We start from the raw sequence: 19,388 nt of genomic DNA on the forward strand, positions 1-19,388 counted from the left end.
TTCATGACATTATTTAGCTAGCTAGAAATCTAGTATGAAGGTCCAGTAGATGGCAGTACTTCCACACTGACTAAACCCACTGGCACCAACGATATGACTTGCTTTCCTGGGTTTGAATACCATTTACACATTTGAGAAAATAGTTTACTTTATCTCCAACGCGATTAAGTGATTTTTAGCATGAAATCGTACCGTCGGCTCAAATGAGTAAATATGTAACAATAGAATAGTAGTGATATGTAGCAACATTCAGACAAAATCATGAATCGAGAATAATCACAAGTATTCAACTCCTGAGATTGCCTCTTCTTACCTCAGCAATTACACGGGCAGCAACCAGGCCTTGTAAACTTCAACCCCTCACTGCATTAGACCTTCATGGAATCCCTTGACAACGGCAACAACCCTGTCCTTTTTCATTTCAACCTGTGGCCCCAACAACTGGATGCTTTTCCTGGGAGAGGGGAGGAACATAACATGGGCATCTAGAATGCAAACACTAAGAAACTGAAGCAGCAGAAACAGAAGTTTAAAAGTGTAGTGAAATGAAAAATATGTTTTTCACACTTTTAGAGCATATCCGTGGTCATCATATGGGCATACCTAACAATAGATGCCCAAAAAAAAGAAAAAACATTTGTGTATTTTTGCATCTAAAGTCCCTAAAAAGCCAATCTTAATTACTTCCTGTAAACGAAAACGTGCTGCGTGATGACATAACGCAGCCTTCATGAATATAAAAGAATCTTGATTACATGCACCTGTTTGATTCCCATAGCTGCACGTTCTTCAAACACAGCTGATTTTAATTACAGAGATACTCCGTTTTGAATCTCATTGAAGATGAGTGTATTACTCATTTTAAACTTCATCTGCACACTAAAATATGTATCTGAAAACATTATAGGTTAGAAATAAGCCAGGTAGTAGCAAACGTGCTTCACTGGCCGTCTCTCTCGCTCTCACTTGTAAACAAACACTAGCTGTGTTGCACACAGCTGAAGTGATTAAGATCCAACGTCCCATAGCCTGAAGGGATGGAACCTTCTGATTGGTTTAGAGTCGTTAAGCCGACGTTTCAGGCTGAACCTTCAAAATAAAATGACCGAAAATGTCACTTCAGTGCGTCTTTAAAGCCACAGAAGAAAAGACAAACAGCTGCAAACCAGTTGCGGGCGAAGGATGAGACCATCCTACAAATCCAAGAGGCGTTGGAGTAGTTTGCTGATGTAGATTATATTTACATCCACTGAACGTGTTGCTAGACAAGGTGGAGTAGATGAGCCTCACTAGAATATCTCCCCCAATATTCAACTACAGAACACATCACATTCAATCATTTTGACACCCAAGTCACGAGTCAAAGACAGCTGCATTTATTTGAGTTTGCAGACACAGTTGTTAGTCATCCAAAAACATAAAGAAACAGTCAATATACATCGCCTTTACCTACAGCCTTTGATGGCTAATCAATGGTACAGCCATCATTTCCAACTAATTTTAAAGTACACAATATACACATGGGAAAAGCGCATTTGTTTAGCTACAATTCGGAAGAACACAAAAGGACAGTATTCAACATACCAGTCATTTTTAATAAGAACAATAAAGGTGAATGTATAAACCCTGTCATCTAACATTTAATTTGCCTGTAAGGTGCACCTCTGCTATCAAGAGGCTAATGATACAGGGAACAACACTGGTACAGTAGGTTTGTCAAAAACATAAATCACGATCACCATACATGTGTATGGTGTGGTACATGTACAATACCACACCATACACCATACACGATCACCATACATGTAAAAATCATGGGAAAGAAACATTGACACAATCAACAATACATTAGGCAACATTTTGCATTTGTTTAAGGCAGTCGATTAAAAAACAACAAATACACTAAATAGAACTAGGCATCATCTTCATTCCAAGTTAAATACAAGCCTAGCCCTAACACAAAAAAAAGGTTTGTTGTACAAAATAACTACGCCTGACTCTGAAACTAAGCACTTTTCTTTTGTTTGACTTGTCTTCTGACATCTGAGAGAGAACAACAGTTCATGTGGACAGCGTTGTGGCTCTAGGATTTGTTTTTGTTTGGTTTTTTGGTCTTGTTCACAGTGAGGCTTGTCAGGGCTTATAAGGCTGGTGCATGGAGAGCGGAGGGTCACTCTCAGCCTATTGTCTGGCACAAAACCTAAACAAGTTGGCACAGATGTGTGCACAGCATGGGGAAGGCAGGGTATAGGCTGCTGGTTCGACTAACGATTGCCCTTCATGGCCTCCTTGGCCGCCAGGATGAGTGGTGTGAGGCTGGAGAGAGGCTTGGCCAGCTTCAGGAAGGGGTGCTGGACGAGAAGGAATCTGGTGTTAAATACTACATCCAAATTAAGGTGATACCGTGGCAAACAGTCATCACAATTTTACCACTTAAAAGGAGTAGTTCACCCCCTAAAAAATCTTATTTTATATCAATTACACACCCTATGAAGCCTTGAATTCATGGAGTTTCTTTTTTGTTTTGGTCGCATTCCTAAGCCAATAATTTGGTCATCGTCAATAGGAGACTCAGTAGGGAACTGTTTGAGTAGACTCCGCTGGCCATCAAATTATCGGCTAAGGAATGTGACAAAAAGAAAAACATCTCCATGAATTCCAGGCTTCAAGGGGTAGGTAATTGATAAAAAAATAAGTAATCTTTTGGGTGAACTACTCCTTTAAGACTGATTTATACTTGATAATAACGAAAACGTCAATTATTTTTCTCCTTCCACAACGTCCCTAAAAAAGGAGATTAACGGTCCATTTTTCTTTTCTCTATCTTTGCTCTATTTAGTATTCAATATCCTATGAATTATACATTCATTTGATTCTTTGGGTAATCGAAGCGTATGCACATCAAACACACCATTACAGAAATATGAAATGTATAGCGAACGTAGCCGATCTATAAGCTCACAACGTGTTGCATTGCGAGCTTGTAGATCTGCTATTTCCGCAATTTAGAAATTCTGTGAGAATTTTTTAAAAAGTGAGATGCCAGGTTGAAAGTAAATAAAAGCCATTAATAGGAAGTATGCTCACCGCCAGCAGCTCCTTGCCTCCGCCTCTCTTCTCCACATCCATTTCAAGGCAACGGTTCAGGAAGTCTCTGAAAATAGGAGAAAGCTTCTCTGGATTCTGAAGCTCAGGGGTGCCGTTGGTTGCGATCAGGTAGAGAGCCTGGTGAAAGAGGACAGCTGAATCAAAAGGGTGGACAAATCTCTGTTCAGGCAACATAAGCCCTGTTTAGACTGCAGTCAAATCCGATTTATGTCTCAAATCCGATCTTTAGGACTGACTGTTCACACTGTTATTTATAAGTGATCAGATCGGATCTGTGTGTTCAGACTGATTTAAACAACGTCAACCAGAGCCGCCCTGCGCAACCTATTTGCTTTGTTGCTGTGGTAATGACGTAACGTTATGACGTAGGCGCTAGTCGCATGCTTACGTTCAAGAAACGCAACATAATACACAAGCGCCAACAACAAAAGACACATAAACACAAATACATGCATGAAAACGGTGGAAAATGGACTTATCTCAACACGCCATTTCTTCCGTAAAATAATACCGCTATTGTTTTGTTTTCATTACGATTACCCCTCGCACTCGTAGATCAAAATCAATTCTCGCGCTCCCTAATGATGACAGTGGCACTTGGGTCACGCTGCAAGTGACGTTTTGGACAGTTAGATATGCGACCTGGGTGGTTAGAGCAGGTTAGAGCATTCAGACTGAGACACATCTTTAGAAATCAGATTTGAATCGCATTTGAAACCACAGCTGAATGTGGCGGAGTTGTGAAAATCGGATTCCATGTGACTTTTTTCTGTTAAGACTTCATAAAACAAATCAGATCTAAGTTAAGTTAACAAGCGCACAATGGGAACATGCAATCCCTCCCAGTTCTACTCCCTGCCGAACAGGTACCCCGGCCAACTTGTAGGAGTTGCTAGTGCCGAGACAGAGATCGGCCTCCCATGCAGGTTCCCCACCCATGAACATTGCCAATTGTGTTGGTTGGTGCGCCCGGTTAAGCTGGAGGGAAAGCTGAGGAATCAAATACCAGTATCCACGGTGGGGGGCCGGAACTTTACCCCTGCACCAACCTGAATGCCCTGCCTGGAAATACTACAAAAAGCAACCTTCTCAGACTGTACTTGTGGGTGCATCTGATTGATACTGAGCAGCTCTGGGGCTTGTTTCCTAGTTAGGTGTTTCATAAGAACAGGAAAGGACTCACACACAGGAATTGAGAGATCAGACTATAGGTCTTGGTTGCATATAAAAATCTTCTTTAAAAGAGATAGGACTGAACAGAGTGAGGTACACATTTCAGTCCACACAGTGGATGAGCGGCGTGTATTCTACTCTAATCAGGGTGCACTTAATCTAGAAGACTTGATAGACCACACCTGAACACATCTGTGATAGCCAACAGATCAACTGAACACATTCCTGTATATAGACATACACAAGATATACATCTATAATAGAATAATACAAAATGTATCATTGGCATTATTTATCTATATACAAGAGCACTAGTGCACTACACATCACAGATGTGTTCAGGTGTGTTCTATCAAGTCTTCTTGATTGTGTTCAGCCCTGGATATTTTATAGAAGATGTTTTATATGCAACCAAGACCTATAGTCTGATCTCTCTACTCCTGTGTGTGAATCCTTTCCTGCTCTTATGTGACTTTTTGCCTTGACTGCCGCACCAGTGAGAAAGACAAACAAAGGACCGTTTTCTAAGGCGCAGCCTAACTTGTGCTAAACCCAGTAATGTGTTTACCTGATCTATTTATTTTACCACAGTTTAGCTTACCATGTGACATAATTAATATTCAAAGTATTTCATTAATTAATTATCTAATTTATTTATTTTCCCTGTTTCACCACAGCTCTTTGAATACCATATTATCAAGATGGTAGCCCTGAACCTTTTGGCTAGCATTGATACAAACTCTACACCAGATCTCGACTGCACAATGCACATAATATAACACAAACTTCTTCACATGAGAGAAGTTGGAACCTTCCCAGCTCTTTACTTACTCTTAGAGGGTTCTCATTCAGATATGGAGGCTCTCCTTCAACCATCTCGATGGCCATGATACCCAGGGACCAGATATCCACTTTAGGCCCATAGGCCTTCCTGGTCACAACTTCAGGAGCCATCCAGTAAGGAGTGCCCACCATAGTGCTGCGCTTGCTCTGCTCCGGGGTGATCTGGGCGCAGAAGCCAAAGTCCGCTACAGGACGAAGACAGACGTGTTCAGAGTTAAGCCTGGATTTACACTACATCGCAGGACGATCTGCGCGCTGTGCTCAATCCACATTGAGGCCAATAACAATGACTTACTGAGCTTGACAGAGCCATCCATTCCCAGTAAGACGTTGTCACTTTTGATGTCTCTATGGATGACCTGGTTTGCGTGCAGGAACTCCAGGGCTTGTAAACACTGCAGACACAGGGGTGGGTAGAGACTACATGAGACACATAGGGAAGGTATACGCACTTCAACATGCAGGGAGAGTTGAGATGCAGTGTAGGGCTGTAACTATCCATTACTTTCTCTAGGGGTTGTTCTATCGAATATTTTTTTGATTAATAGAATAACCGAGAAGCGTGTTTTTTATCTATAAAAAAACATTTTGTATGAACGTCAACAAATCAATTAACCACTTATTTTATTAATCTAAATTATGCCGAAATTGGGATCAGAGACTAATTAAGATTTTAACCGTTGCACCTCTCTGCAGACTGCAGCGATCTGGGCCTCGTCCATACAGGTCTCTGTCACCACGTCTGTTAGGGAGCCACCAGCCAGGTACTCCATCACCACAAACAGCTCCTCCCCCATCAGGAAGCTGGGGACACACAACAAGTGCAGTTGGTCAAAGTCTCCCTTCAAGGCTTTCTGTCAGAAAAGAAATGTCACGCTCTAAAAATGTGCGCTGCCCACCCATCTGATCACTTAACCCATTCAATCCAGGAATGCATCTGTGTCATTTTACTTCTTACTTCTTTTATTTCTTTGGCTATTCAAAAATAGCAGATATACAAACTCATAGCGTGGCACTGAGTGCCGCGATATGAGCTGGTAGATCTGCTATTTTTTTATCGTGATTCTCTTTGCAAATCTTTCAATATATATATTTTTAAAGCAAACATTTGTGAAATATTTTGTTCCAGGGACCCCCAGAAACAAATATTTGAGTTACAAATGTCCGCTTAAAACATATGTATTCAAACATTTGCAAAAATGTTCAAGATTTTTCAAAAATAGCAGATCTACAAGCTCAAGCTTGTAGATCTGCTATATTTGAAATAATAGCCAAAGAAATCTAAAATGACAGAAATGCTTTCCCAGATTGAATGGGTTAAGATGATCAGGCACTGAGTACAAATATGGCAGTAGAATGAAGTGACTGGAGCATCTTTTTAAAATGTTTTTGTGTAGATGGAAAAAGTGGTCCAAGTACAGTTGCAACTCAGGTCCGTTTCACTAAGAATGGAGGGTTTAAGTGGTTAAGATGTGCGTGTAACCACAAGAGTTATTACAGTTCAGTTACCTGTCTAAAAAGTTGACAATATTAGGATTCTTCAGCTCCTTCATGACTAGAATCTCATTAATGATCAGTTCCTTCTTTGGCTGCTTCTGGAGGTTTATCTGTTTAATGGCCACCTGTGATCAGAAGAATCACATCAGTTATTACACAGCAAAATCCTGAGAGTTAAAGGTATAAATTGACCGTTCCTGCCTCATTTAGGACATTATGTTAAATATACTATGTATACATTAGCCAATGGTTCTCAACCTTTTCAGGCCACGACCCCCCAAAATAATCATATTTGAACTGGGGACCCCCCACCCTGATAAGCACTTGGAAGGTAGGAGTTGAGGCATTACATTTAGTTTGAAAATAGCAGATCTACAAGATCACAACACCTAGCATTCGGCTATTTTCAAAATGTTTGCCTCTTTCTTATATTATGTGATAAATTTCACCAATGTTTTGACCAGTTTTTATAGTATAGTTACTTACTTTTGAAGCAGTAATGGTCTTTTTCCTTTTCTTTGAGGTATTAACAATGCCTTAAACGTACTTAAATTGTCACTTCACTGTCATCTGGGGACCACCCTAAAATCATGTGGGGACCACCCCAAAATCGATTTTGGGATGATTTTGGGATTTTGAGAACCACTGCATTAGGCAACTATTAATATCAGAAAATGTCCATTTACGTATGACTACAATTAAATACAATGATCATTTCTACACAACTCATTACCTCCATGGTCGGCCATACACTTCCTGTCACATTAGGCCTGATATATATTTAGTTGCAGGACACTGACTAAATATAAATTTAGTCAACCTTTACCTCTGATCCTGTGGCAACGTCAATGGCTGTAAATACTGTTCCTGAGGCCCTATGTGAGGAAGTCATATTATAGGTTAGTAATTACGCTTATGCACATTTACAGAAACAAGCAAGCACATTGGTATCTATACACACACACACACACACACACACACACAAGAGTAAAGTCATTGATAATGCATAATCAGGCACGATCAGACCAACACAAATCAGATGAATGCTGTAATATCCTGTGTTCACGGGTACGCTGCCCCTGTAATTTATTTAATATAATTTATAAATACGAAAATAGTATATAGTATATAACACTGCTTGGTGAATAACAGATTGCGCAAACGATGCATATTTTCTACTTTGCTAATTCAAACTAGTATATCAAAATATGCTGATCACTCATTTCATATTCATTTTATGTTTATCTGTTGATATTAACTGGCAGCCAATTGGTCACACCTACTAGAGTTGAATTAGAGTGCATTTCCTGTGAGTGGCTATTGGACGGTTCTGTGATTGAGCCGTTTATATTTAGTTGTTCATTTCTTTTCCTAAAAAAAGAATGAAGGAACTGAAAAACAGCATAAGGGTCCATATCAACAGGAGGCGTTTTTTTTTTTTTTAGAGAAGCGCTTTGGATTTAATGTCCAGAGCGCTCGCATACAGCGTTTATTGATGCCTGCAACGTTCAAACCTATAAACCGTTGCTGTGCTCAAACGTCCTGTCATCTGTGTTATTAACACAAATAGCTTGGCTGAAACAAAAAGAAACATGGACTTCTCATGGTTGTGGTAATGATTCACAATCAGGAGGATCAAATGAGGGGCACTCCTCTCCAAAAGTTTAAATATTGTTTGGCACTTCGCCAGATGCCGACAGCTGGGAAGAGGAGCACACCAGCGTGTCTTTACCACAGAAATGCATGGCAGACAGGCGCTGGCAGCTCACAAAAACGCTAAGTCAACCATGGATTAATCTGCACTTACCCCTGGCCAATTTTCTCATATCTTGTGTACTTCTTTTTGGGGTCTCCAATGCTGACTATAGTTCCTGTAAGCCAAAATGCAATCACACATGTCAGACAAACAGTGACTCATAAGCTGACAAGATAATCCAAAATGTAAAATTGGTTCCAACAGATATGAGACGATCTTTACTCAGTTTGTCCATGATCTCTTCATCAGTCATCTTGCCCTTCTTCTTTTGCCGGTCCAAGCCTCCCTTGGCGGCAGTGTCTCCGTCTGGAAATGTAGCTGGAGCAGGTATGGGGTCGATGACAGAGCGAGTATATACCTACAGGATGCACAGGCCAATTAGAGTGACAAAATCAATTAGGGCTGTCACAGTCTTTACATTTTACTTGATGATTAATTGTCACATAACTGCGAAGAACAATTCAATTGTGTTTTTGGCACTGAACATTGGATCATATAAATAAAAATAAAATAAAGAATACATTTTGTTTGGCTTTTAGGCTTCATAAACAAAAGTTGCACAGGGCAGATATGACAAATAACTTAAATATACAAAGAAATGACTGAATTATTTAATAACTTTCAAGTTTTTAAATAACTACGTGACGTAGCACTGCAATTTCTGTAATTCTTTGGAAAATGTTTGAAGAAATTATTATTACGATTATGCCAGATAATTGCAATTATCTTAAATAATTGCAATCGGGCAATTATGTAATAATTGTGACATGCCTAAATGCACAGGCCAATTAGAGTAACAACATAAAAGTAAATTAGAAAATTGCATACAATAAGAAATAATGATAAACTTGTGATTACCACCTGTCAGGCATAGAATGGGCTGCTTTACAATATTGATGATATAGAATGTTGGCGCAAAATTGAAGATTCTTTGTTTTTGTCGAATTCCTAAGCCAATAATTTGATGGCCGCTCATCGGTCAATAGGAGTCTCAGTAGGAGACTCTTATTTTAAAGTTAAATCCCAGTTGGATACAGATGTGGTTCAGTTATGGGACATTACAACAAAAACAAAATGCCTAAAAATGTATAAATAGTGAACATGACAATGAAGTTGCATGTAGCGAGCCAATGGGGTTAATTACACTCTTTGTGTGTTCCGGTCGCGGTGCCACGATGGGAGGGGGGGCTTCATCTTCATCGTCATCATCAATGTCCTTAATATTGGGTGACGAAGGCTCAGCGCCCTTTTTGACAGGCTGTGGAAGACAGAGAGAGAAAGAGAGAGTGAGAGAGAAGAATGAAGAAAATAGGTAGCTGAATACGGTTGTGCCAATTGACGATGACATCATGCATTAAGGGTCTCTGAGACAAGATCATTGGTGCATTTACTGTATGGTTCATTCGCATGTCTAGTCCAACTATCGAAAATAGGCTATCTTGGAAATATTGTCGATCTCAGTTGTCCAACCCTACAGCTGAACTCACAGCATACATTAACGTGACGGTTAAAAGACCTCGTCATACTTACTGACTGAGGTCCTGGAGTGAATGCATCTTTTTCTGTGAATAAATTAAAGGAAGGGGAGAGAGGGAGAGAGAGAAAACAAACAATGTTTGAATAATATGTAAAAACAGGCACATAAATATATACACATGGTCTCTTCAGAGCTACATTATACAGTAAGGCTAGTAAATGAAAGAGAACAGGTTTTTCTTTGAAGCAAAACCCCAATCATTCATCATAGATGCTCTTAGCAGTCCCCCCCCCCGGTGGCTGACAGAGACTTTAACAAACTTGATTTCAGGGCAGTAACGTTAACGTTCATTGGAAGCGCAATTGATGGGTTTGTAAGTTTACTAATGAAAAGGAACAAGCCAACACAAGAACACCGGCATCTAAAGCATTCTACATTTTATCATTGGTCTGTGTAAGGATAAGGATAGGATAATTCTTGCATAAAAATTGTGAGCAATTAGGGGTTAAGAGTCTTGCTCAGGGACAAATTTCATTTCATCGACACATATGCTGACCTGGCCGGGAATCGAACCTGGGGCAACCAGGGCCTCTGGCTCCCTAGGCGGGCTCACTAACCACTCAGCTATGGCCGCCCCGTGTGCCTTGTAATGTGTAATAAAGAGGAAATGGGATGACAATATTTATTTGTCAGCTAGATATGGATGTCATTATTCAAACTTGGAATATTGCTGACTGACACACCAGGCCAATGAGGCTATAACGTGTTGTAGACATGCAAAAGCGCCCAGTGTGGCATTTTTTAACATTCTAGGACCTCACCAGAAGAAGAGAAGCTGAGGTACTTTTGACGGCCGTTGCCCGTAGAGTCATAGAATTTGAGAACGTCAAGGACAGCCTGTGGGTTTTTCTTCTGCTCCGACTTGGTGATGTTTGAGGTCTGCAGGAGCCGGGCCCACTGCTCTGGCATACCCTGTGTATAGAAGAGGAACGTTTCTAAATGCAGCAAAGATTAAACACAGAAGGATGCATGCTGTGAATGTGTTTACAACTAATGTTAGGGTATCTTTAACCCAGCGGTTCTCAAACCATGGGTCGCGACCCAAAGTGGGGTTGCGGGAAGGTGCCAAAACATTTGTTTTGGTTGTGGTATAAAAAAGTTTGATAACCCCTGCTTTTAACACAGAAGGATGCATGTTGTGAATGTGTTTACAGCTGATTTTGGGGCATCTTTAATGTGACGTCCTGTGTGTTTTTGGATGAGTGGTGTCAGATTTTATACACACTGTGGTTGGGGGAGATGAAAATGAAGCTGTCTGTTACAGGTGTGAGTGACAAAGAACAAAATATATGACAATAACGAGCAAGCCTTTCAGATCTCCAGATGTGTTTCATTACACTGTGGCCTTCCTATTTTTGCAATTGTTTCAATGGAAAAAAGGCTCTCCTGACAGTAACACACATTCGAAGCATATTTGTCACACTCATAATACAGTGTGAAATACAGTGAGTGTTATGTACAGTATAATATGTATTATAAACTTTAGCACAACACCACCATGCTTTAATTTAAGCCGTTTATTTTTTTTATATCAAGACGCATCTGGGCAGACATCAAAAAGGTGGAAAAACTCACAGTGAACTCGCCAGTGACAGCATCGAAACCAACATGGATGGTGTGCTCAAAATCGGAAGGCGGCGAGATCTCTGGCCTTTCTTTGTCCCGATCTTTCTTACGACCGCCTGGAAGATGAAAAGCAAAGAAATTAGAACATTTAAGAAATCTAAATTGTTATTTATTGTTATTATAAACGGGAAAGTATCTGTGTCGATTTTTTTGACATTTTGTAGAATCTGCCTCAGGTCTTTGTGGACCCCTCACTCACCTTTCTCAGCCCCGGAAAAGATTGAGATGATCTTGTTGCGAGGTTTCCTCTCCTCGGGGACAGAGGGCAGGGGCTTAGAGCTGTGGTTGGCCGACAAGGAGTCTTTGCCGGAACCAGTGCTGAAAATGGTGCTGCTCATCCGGACCGGAGGAGCGGGGGGTTTGTCCTCGGCATCTCCGTTGTCACACATGGCTCCGGGATGTCGCGAGGAGGGCTTGATTCGGGGACAGGAGGGGGACGCACAGTGGGGGAGTTAACAGGGCGACAGAGCAGTGGGGCTGGCGCTCACATTGACGAGAGATACGACAAGTCTACAGGGAGGGAGGGGGGGGGGGAGGGAATAGATGTGCAGAGGACGAGGACAGAAAAGACGATGAGAAAGGAAGCGCCAGTGATATCTGGAAGAAAACCAAATGTCACCAATAGTGGACATCATATTGTTTACACATGAGAGGACCACTGCTACTCACTCAAAAGCTACTCACACCTATTACCCACTTAAGCCCTATAGACTTTGTTCATTGCAGACAGTACGACAAATACCTGATCTACTCACAGTTGTAGTGAGCTTGTAGATCTGCTATTTGATTTTTTTTGTTTGACAGTTTTTTTTTGCCTCTAATGACATGCCCAGATTGGGACATCAGGTTAAAAGTGTTTTTAAACATTATGTAGCAAAGAATATCAATACTGAATACACAAGTTTACAACCATGGCAGTTTGTGGTGAAATGCAAATAAAAGATCACAGGCTTGAGATAGCTTAAAAGGAGACAAATAAACAAATGGTCAGAGGGACAGGAACATATTTGTGTCCTACAATCCATGTCCCAACATTTCTATTCAACTTGCTAAAGGGATTCAGGACCCCCAGCTAATTGGGGAGCAGGTTTATATTTCACAGGTATTTTATTATTCACAATAAGTTAATAATAATGGGGGTGATTATCAAACTATTTGACAATCACCCCCATTTGAATTGACTTTTTAATTGAATTGACTTGAAAAAGTGAAGAGAACCACAGAACTAGCCAGATGAGACAGACATAGACATCTACTCTTTCTGTGGATGAGCAAAGATAAGGACCACTTTCACTTAATCAATAAACCAAATCCATAATTACTAGTTTGTTTCTATATTATTATATATCATACGGAGGGCCATTCCAGTGATTTAACGGTGGTGAACAGCAGCAGAAGAACCCATCCATCCCTTCAGGGGCTCTGGGAGTTTTCTTTAGCAAAGCTGACGTTAGCATTACTTCATACTACTAGCCAACAAGTGTGCTATAGCTACCATGCTAACATTAGCATGGCAGGCTACAATACCGTTAGCTCTGTTAAATCTGTGTGAGATGCGATCAGATCGGATCAAGAGATCACCGTTATCGATCACAAGCCGGGTGATCGAAGATCACTGCGGATATCTAGGTTTACCCCCAGGGGAGGAGGAGGAGAAGGATGAGGAGGGAGGAGGACATTTCTATTAAACTTGCTGTAATGTATTGACCGGAGCAGAGCTTTATTTGTCCAACAACTCACCGGAGAGACACTCCACCACAACCAGCACCACTTGATCCCAACTTTATACTTCAACTCCTTCTCCTCGACGGCAAAACACAGGCGTTTGTTAAACTCCTTTAAAGTGTATTGATTTCACGGGGGGACCGCGGGGAGGGACGATCCAGATGATCTCTAGTGGGGGAAAATACACTATTTACACAGTGGAACTTTTCTTCTGTGTTGTCCGTCCGTCCCGTCCGGCCCAGGCTGACTGGCTGGGAGAATGTAGGGAAGGCAGGGGAAGCGGAACTACCGACCCAGCCCTACAGTGAGACTACCGACCACTGGATCCAATGGATGGAATCTGTCCCGTGTGTGTGTGTGTGTGTGTGTGTGTGTGTGTGTGTGTGTGTGTGTGTGTGTGTGTGTGTGTGTAGGGGGCCCCACTGCTCGACTGTACACACCACACATTTCTTTCACTCACATACACACAGAGAGATGTAGTATCACATTGTTTTGTGGTTGGGAAGGCAACCGTGAGAACGTATTGTTTTGCTCATAATAGTCCCAGGGGGTTCCCCACATGATTTGGGGGGCCCCAGATGACAGTGAAGTGACAATTTAAGGCCTTTTAAGACCTTTTTCAACAAAAAAAGAAAGAAGAAAAGACCATTGCTGCATCAAAAGTAGTCAACAAACTATAATATAGTAAAAACTGGTCAAACAATGACCAAATTGTCAAATAATATAAAAAAGAGGAAAACATTGTGGAAATAGCCCTCTCAAGGACCCCTGGCCCCCAAACCCCACTATGAGAACCACTGTCATAAATACTGTACCTTGTGAAAGTGTGGAAGGATGGGGTTAATACAAGCTGTGTTGAGTTTATTATGAAATGTGCTACAGTTTATAAATAAATGTGGCTTGACAATACAATGATGTCAAGCAAACAGACTACAGGCAGAATAGACAAACAGTACAAAGACAGCAGGTAATATAAAACCATTTTCACAGCTTTGGGGATGATAATAGTTATCTAAATATGAGATATCTTACAAGTTGATTACAAAATATTTTCATTACACAATGTGCTGCTGTGAATGTGGTATGCTACAGTATTTAGTAAGTCAAGAGCAGATCCATAAAATGTAGTGCTTTACAGTTTGATGTTTAGTCTCTGGTGATTCCAAAATGTTTCAATTCAAAAAGAGTTAGCCTACTTGTAGAATATAAGGTCAGCCCAGATTAGAAGACTTGAATGTAAAAATATAATTCCCAAATTATGTTAGCGTTTTATCTTCATTTTGGATGAATGCACAAATTATATCCATGTAAACTGCAAACCTGACAAGGTTACCTCAATGACCTTATGTTAGGAGGTATTTTTTTTGTGAAAAGCCATACCTCTTTCAGCTGTTCTCAAATATGTGGTACCAAAAGAAGACAGCAGGGGGACTTCATACACAATCTGAGAAACATTCTAAACATTTATTAGATCGCTTGTGTACCAGCTGGCTTGACAGAGCAGCTTGTGGACTGGACTGTAAGAGCATCCTGCATCATCTTAGGGGCCCCATGCTGATTGTAAAATCCCATGTGGTGACGGCAAGTTGTAACTTACAACCTGCTTTTCAAAAAGCATTCCAGTTCATATATCCTCCTACATTAAAATGGCCTAGAGATGGTGGGCGGGTGGGCGGACGGACCGACCGACGGTGGATGTCATTAACGTAATATGCAGAGTTGCTCCGATCCGCACCAAACTTGGCACAAACACTGGTCGGGGTCTGCCATGACAATAGTTACATCCCAGGAGCCACATCAGGGTCCCCCGGGGGACCCTGGGTGCCACAGGTGCACCGTTGCTCCAATCCTCACTAAACTTGGCCCAAACACTGTTCAGGGGCCTGCATCAGAATAGGGGGCCATGGGCCACGTGTGCCCCCCAAGGGCCACATCAGGGCCCCCTGGGTGCACCATTGCTCTACACCAAACTTGGCACAGACACGGTTCATGGGTCTGCCATAACAACAGTCACACCAGGGGCCACATTAGGACCCCCTGGGGGCCACAGGCACACCGTTGCTCCTTGCACTACTACAGCAGTGTTACAGCAGTGTCGAACATTTCAAATGGCCATAACTCGGTGACCAACATTTAATGTATAAAATAATGTATCAAATATGTATTTAAGTATTTTAATTCATCCACAAATCCTTCATAACAAAGTGCAGTGCAAAATCTCAAGAATTCAACAACTTACAAAAATATACAATATATGCATTTACATCTAACATACAGCCGTTAGATGCATGGTTATCTGTTTAAAAAATGCCATGCTTCCAGATGGATTTTGAGAGTGCCACACAGCACATCAGCGTAACTACAAGGGTTCCCGCGCATACAGATGTCATCAAAGACCCGTCACCAACCGGAATCTGGAAGCTTGCCTGGGCTTGCTCCTACATGACACAAACATTCTGGAGTTAAAGCAGACATAAAGAATGGGAGTACCATGGTTTTCATTGATAGAAATCACATAATTTGTAAAGATTCATTGGTAAACAAACACCTGATGTTGGATCTTGACCCACTGACATATGCTGGAGTTGTCAGCAGTGCACGGAGCTTCCACAACAGCATGGGGTGATGAGAAGTGGCTGAGCTGTGAACCTGTATGGAGAGGACTTTCAGTTGAGTAACTTCATTTGTGTGTGTGTGTGTGTGTGTGTGTGTGTGTGTGTGTGTGTGTGTGTGTGTGTGTGTGTGTGTGTGTGTGTGTGTGTGTGTGTGTGTGTGTGTGTGTGTGTGTGTGTGTGTGTGTGTGTGTGTGTGTGCGTGCGCGCGCGCGCGTGTGTGGGGGGGGTCATTTTTAACCACTTATACCACATTGTTGTACAATATGTTGAACAACAAATGGCAATATAGCTGAATTACAAGCTCAAATTGCATCGCAACATGTTGTGAAATGTTTTAAATAGTTTAAAAAAAGGAAAGAATGTGAAGGAATTCGAAAATGTAGGGATGCCAGGGTTAATGTGGTTAAATAATCCAGAAACTGTCTACATTTTCCATTTGGTGATGTGTTCCTTTCCATTACTATGCACCTTTGCTAAACTAAAAGTTCCTACAATTTACTTACTTTTCAATAAACTATAAGCCTATGTTTTGGGGTTCCACCTTCCTTTATAACCAAAATAACTTTGTTTCAGCTTGAGCATACATTTGAGTTATTTTTCCAGAGAACTGTGCAAGGTATTTTAACGTTTCTGCTTATGGAGCAGAATGGTTTTGCATGTGCCATCATATCTTATATTAACAAATTAGAAACCATTTTTTCTTCCAGGTTATCCAAAAGTCTATTAATATTTACTTGGTGTTACTGGTGTTAAATACAGAACATACAGAATATGGCATCCCCACATAAAGTAGGATGAGCATTATCAATTCCCAAAACCTTTTTCTAGACACATCTGAAAGCCAAGATGTAGGTTACTCAGAAGGAAAAACATTTTCAACTCACATGTGTCCGTACGCAGCAGCAGCTCTGGGAGTTCCAAATGGACTAGAACAAACTGTTCACCGTCATAAGAGGGTTCATGGTAGCGGCCATGGATTGGAACGACTGCTTCAACAAGAGTGGGATTCTGTTCTTCCAGGGAGGGATACACAAATGCAACAAACCCCACAGACTTGTGAGCAGGTGCCTCCAGGTCAATGGTTGAATCCAGGAGTACCTTTTAGAGTCGGATGAAGAATGATTATAATTTTGATATTTGGATCTACAAATGGAAAATGAATGTGCACAACATTGGGGTCATATGGAACATATATTCAAATAGCAATACCTCCAAGTCACTATGATGCCTCAGTGATGCCAGTTCATATGGATCAACATAAACGCCTCTCGGCCATCTATGAATCAGCAGAACTTTGAGGCCATTAGGAACATCAGGACCAAACTTAACAGTGGTTACCAGCTCCCTAAAACACATGACATTATCATAGATTTACAAACAGATTTGTTTTTTTGTTTGTTTCTTGCCTTAGAAAATAAATGTTGATTGATTGATTGAATACGTTATTAACAGTTTGCAAATGGTATATGGTACGATTATATGTATATGTCTTCTCATATTTTACTGTATTTGTTTTGTCTTCTGTACTATCTCTACTTGTTTTGTATAGTTGACGATGATGTCTCTTTTTGTATAGATAACTATGCCACTTTAACAGCCTGCTCAGGGACTACAGATGAAAATTAGCCAACTCTGGCTAACTCTGGCTCATTTACATGGACGTGAATAACTGACATGTTGATCAATGTGCATTGTCCCTGTTAAATAAATAAATAAATAAATATAGTGGTGCTAAGAGGATAATACAAAAAGTCCTATGGTATGGTTTCCATTGTGGTCCTGTGTATTCAATTCATCAATTAAATTTAAAAACATACTACAATAATATACAAGACCATCAACACTATAGTTGACAAAACAAAAACAAAAACGTATATAATCACTGACATTACCTGTGAAACCCTTTTTTATATATCTCCATTGAAATCGATGTTGACAAAAGCCACGGCTTAAGAATGCCACACATGTCATCTGAAAAGTGTTTAATGTAAACATGTCCGAACAGGCGTTAATGTAATACAATAATCAGTGGTGGAAAAAGTACTTCAATACTGCAATGCAGAAACACACTCACTATTACAAATAAATGTCTGGAACTCTAAATTTACTTGAGTAAAGGTACAAAAGTATTGGCATCAGCCGCATCAAAATATACTTAAAGTACCAAAAGTTAAAAAACGCATTATGCAGAATGTCCCATTTAACACGTTATCAAATGTATTAAAATCTTTTGAAAATAGCAGATCTATAAACTTGTAGAGCTTGTATCGGCTATTTTCAAGTGGACAAAAAGTATATAGGGCTGAAGTGGTTAATTGTAATAATATTAATAATAATCAAAATCTACAATTAAGTATATAGTAACTAAAGTTTTCAAATAATTATAGTGTAGTAAAAGTGTCTGCCTCCGAGTAGTGGAGTAGAAGTAAAAGTACAGAAAATTAGAAATACTCCAGTAAAGTCAAAAGACCTCAGAATTGTACTTAAGTACAGTACTGAGTAAATGTTGTTACTTTACACCACTGACAACAATACTTATAAGATTGACATAGTTATTATTAAGATCATATTATCATAATTATCAAACAACAACTTACCCTTTACAGCTGAACATGTCACTAAATAGGTCAATGTAGTTAAGAGTACAAAATACATGATCGATTCGTTCTAATAGTTATTATTAAATAGTTTACAAATGAATAACTGACAGTGTTCCTCTTCCTTCCATTTGTTTACGGAAGTGAAATCAGAAGGACCAGTGTTGCCAAGTTTTGTGAGAGAAATAAGCAACGAGGTCTAGGAAAACAAGTCCAAAAGAAGCACACATGAGCACTTCACAGTGGCTATTTTAAAATAGCCGATCTACAACACGTCGCGATGGGACGCATTGTGAGCTTGTAGATCTGCTATTTTCAAAAACTCTTGCAATAAAATGTGGAATATTTGGAATATTCTTTGACACTTTTTAACGACACAAATGCTCCCTGGCTGGCTCAAAACATTTTCATGAAAATATTTGAGAACCACTGGTTTAAATAATAATTAAAACATTTGGAAGCAAGCCTAAATAAGCAAATACACTTTAGAAACAAGCCCAAAAAAAACGCAGCCCGCACCAATATTTACAAGCAACTTTACAGAAAAAGAAGCCCAAAGTCGCTTATAATAAGCCGACATGGCAACACAAGAAGGACCCTTTTTAGTAAGGCGGAAGCTGTCTACAGGGATGCCTGGTTGAAAGTATCAAAATATGCCAAACTCTAACAACTCGTGGTACATTTTAGCAGTCAAATATATATAAGGAAGGTAACTATTAACACACTCAAATGAGAATAAATACCGGCAGTGGTGAAGATTGTAATATATTATACATTTATTTATATCAAATGATGGGCATAATACACAGTCGCCCTCAGTTTAGCGAGCCGAACGTTTGTCACCGCTGACCAGTGTTGCCATGTCCGCTTATTATAAGAGACTTTGGGCTTCTTTTTCTGTAAAGTTGCTT

General features: G+C 40.3%; 2 protein-coding genes across 3 annotated transcripts; both read right to left on the reverse strand.

Moving 5' to 3' along the window:
- Positions 1-1,360: 1,360 nt before the first annotated feature.
- Positions 1,361-13,554, reverse strand: pak2b (p21 protein (Cdc42/Rac)-activated kinase 2b). 2 transcript variants are annotated; one of them, XM_084067089.1, is made up of 15 exons: positions 13,281-13,554; positions 11,740-12,050; positions 11,490-11,596; positions 10,676-10,826; positions 9,908-9,939; positions 9,522-9,635; positions 8,600-8,735; positions 8,429-8,492; positions 7,448-7,496; positions 6,634-6,746; positions 5,811-5,928; positions 5,420-5,519; positions 5,113-5,309; positions 3,088-3,225; positions 1,361-2,351 (listed from the first exon to the last, which is right to left on the reverse strand). In XM_084067089.1, the coding sequence occupies exons 2-15, from the start codon at positions 11,927-11,929 to the stop codon at positions 2,265-2,267; spliced, it is 1,596 nt and encodes a 531-aa protein (XP_083923215.1). In that variant the 5' UTR covers positions 11,930-12,050; positions 13,281-13,554; the 3' UTR covers positions 1,361-2,264. The 2 variants fall into 2 exon arrangements, with proteins under 2 accessions (XP_083923215.1, XP_083923214.1); XM_084067088.1 differs by having other exon boundaries at positions 11,740-11,953; positions 13,281-13,553.
- A 1,871-nt stretch (positions 13,555-15,425) lies between these two features.
- On the reverse strand, positions 15,426-18,610 carry pigx (phosphatidylinositol glycan anchor biosynthesis, class X). Its single transcript, XM_084067561.1, has 6 exons — positions 18,478-18,610; positions 17,773-17,851; positions 17,090-17,225; positions 16,765-16,978; positions 15,814-15,914; positions 15,426-15,703 (listed from the first exon to the last, which is right to left on the reverse strand). Exons 1-6 carry the CDS (start codon positions 18,533-18,535, stop codon positions 15,566-15,568), a joined length of 726 nt encoding a protein of 241 aa, XP_083923687.1. The 5' UTR covers positions 18,536-18,610; the 3' UTR covers positions 15,426-15,565.
- Positions 18,611-19,388: the final 778 nt, after the last annotated feature.

This window comes from Gymnoscopelus microlampas (genome assembly GCF_963454915.1).
Source record: "Gymnoscopelus microlampas genome assembly, chromosome: 9".
Lineage (NCBI taxonomy): Eukaryota > Metazoa > Chordata > Actinopteri > Myctophiformes > Myctophidae > Gymnoscopelus > Gymnoscopelus microlampas.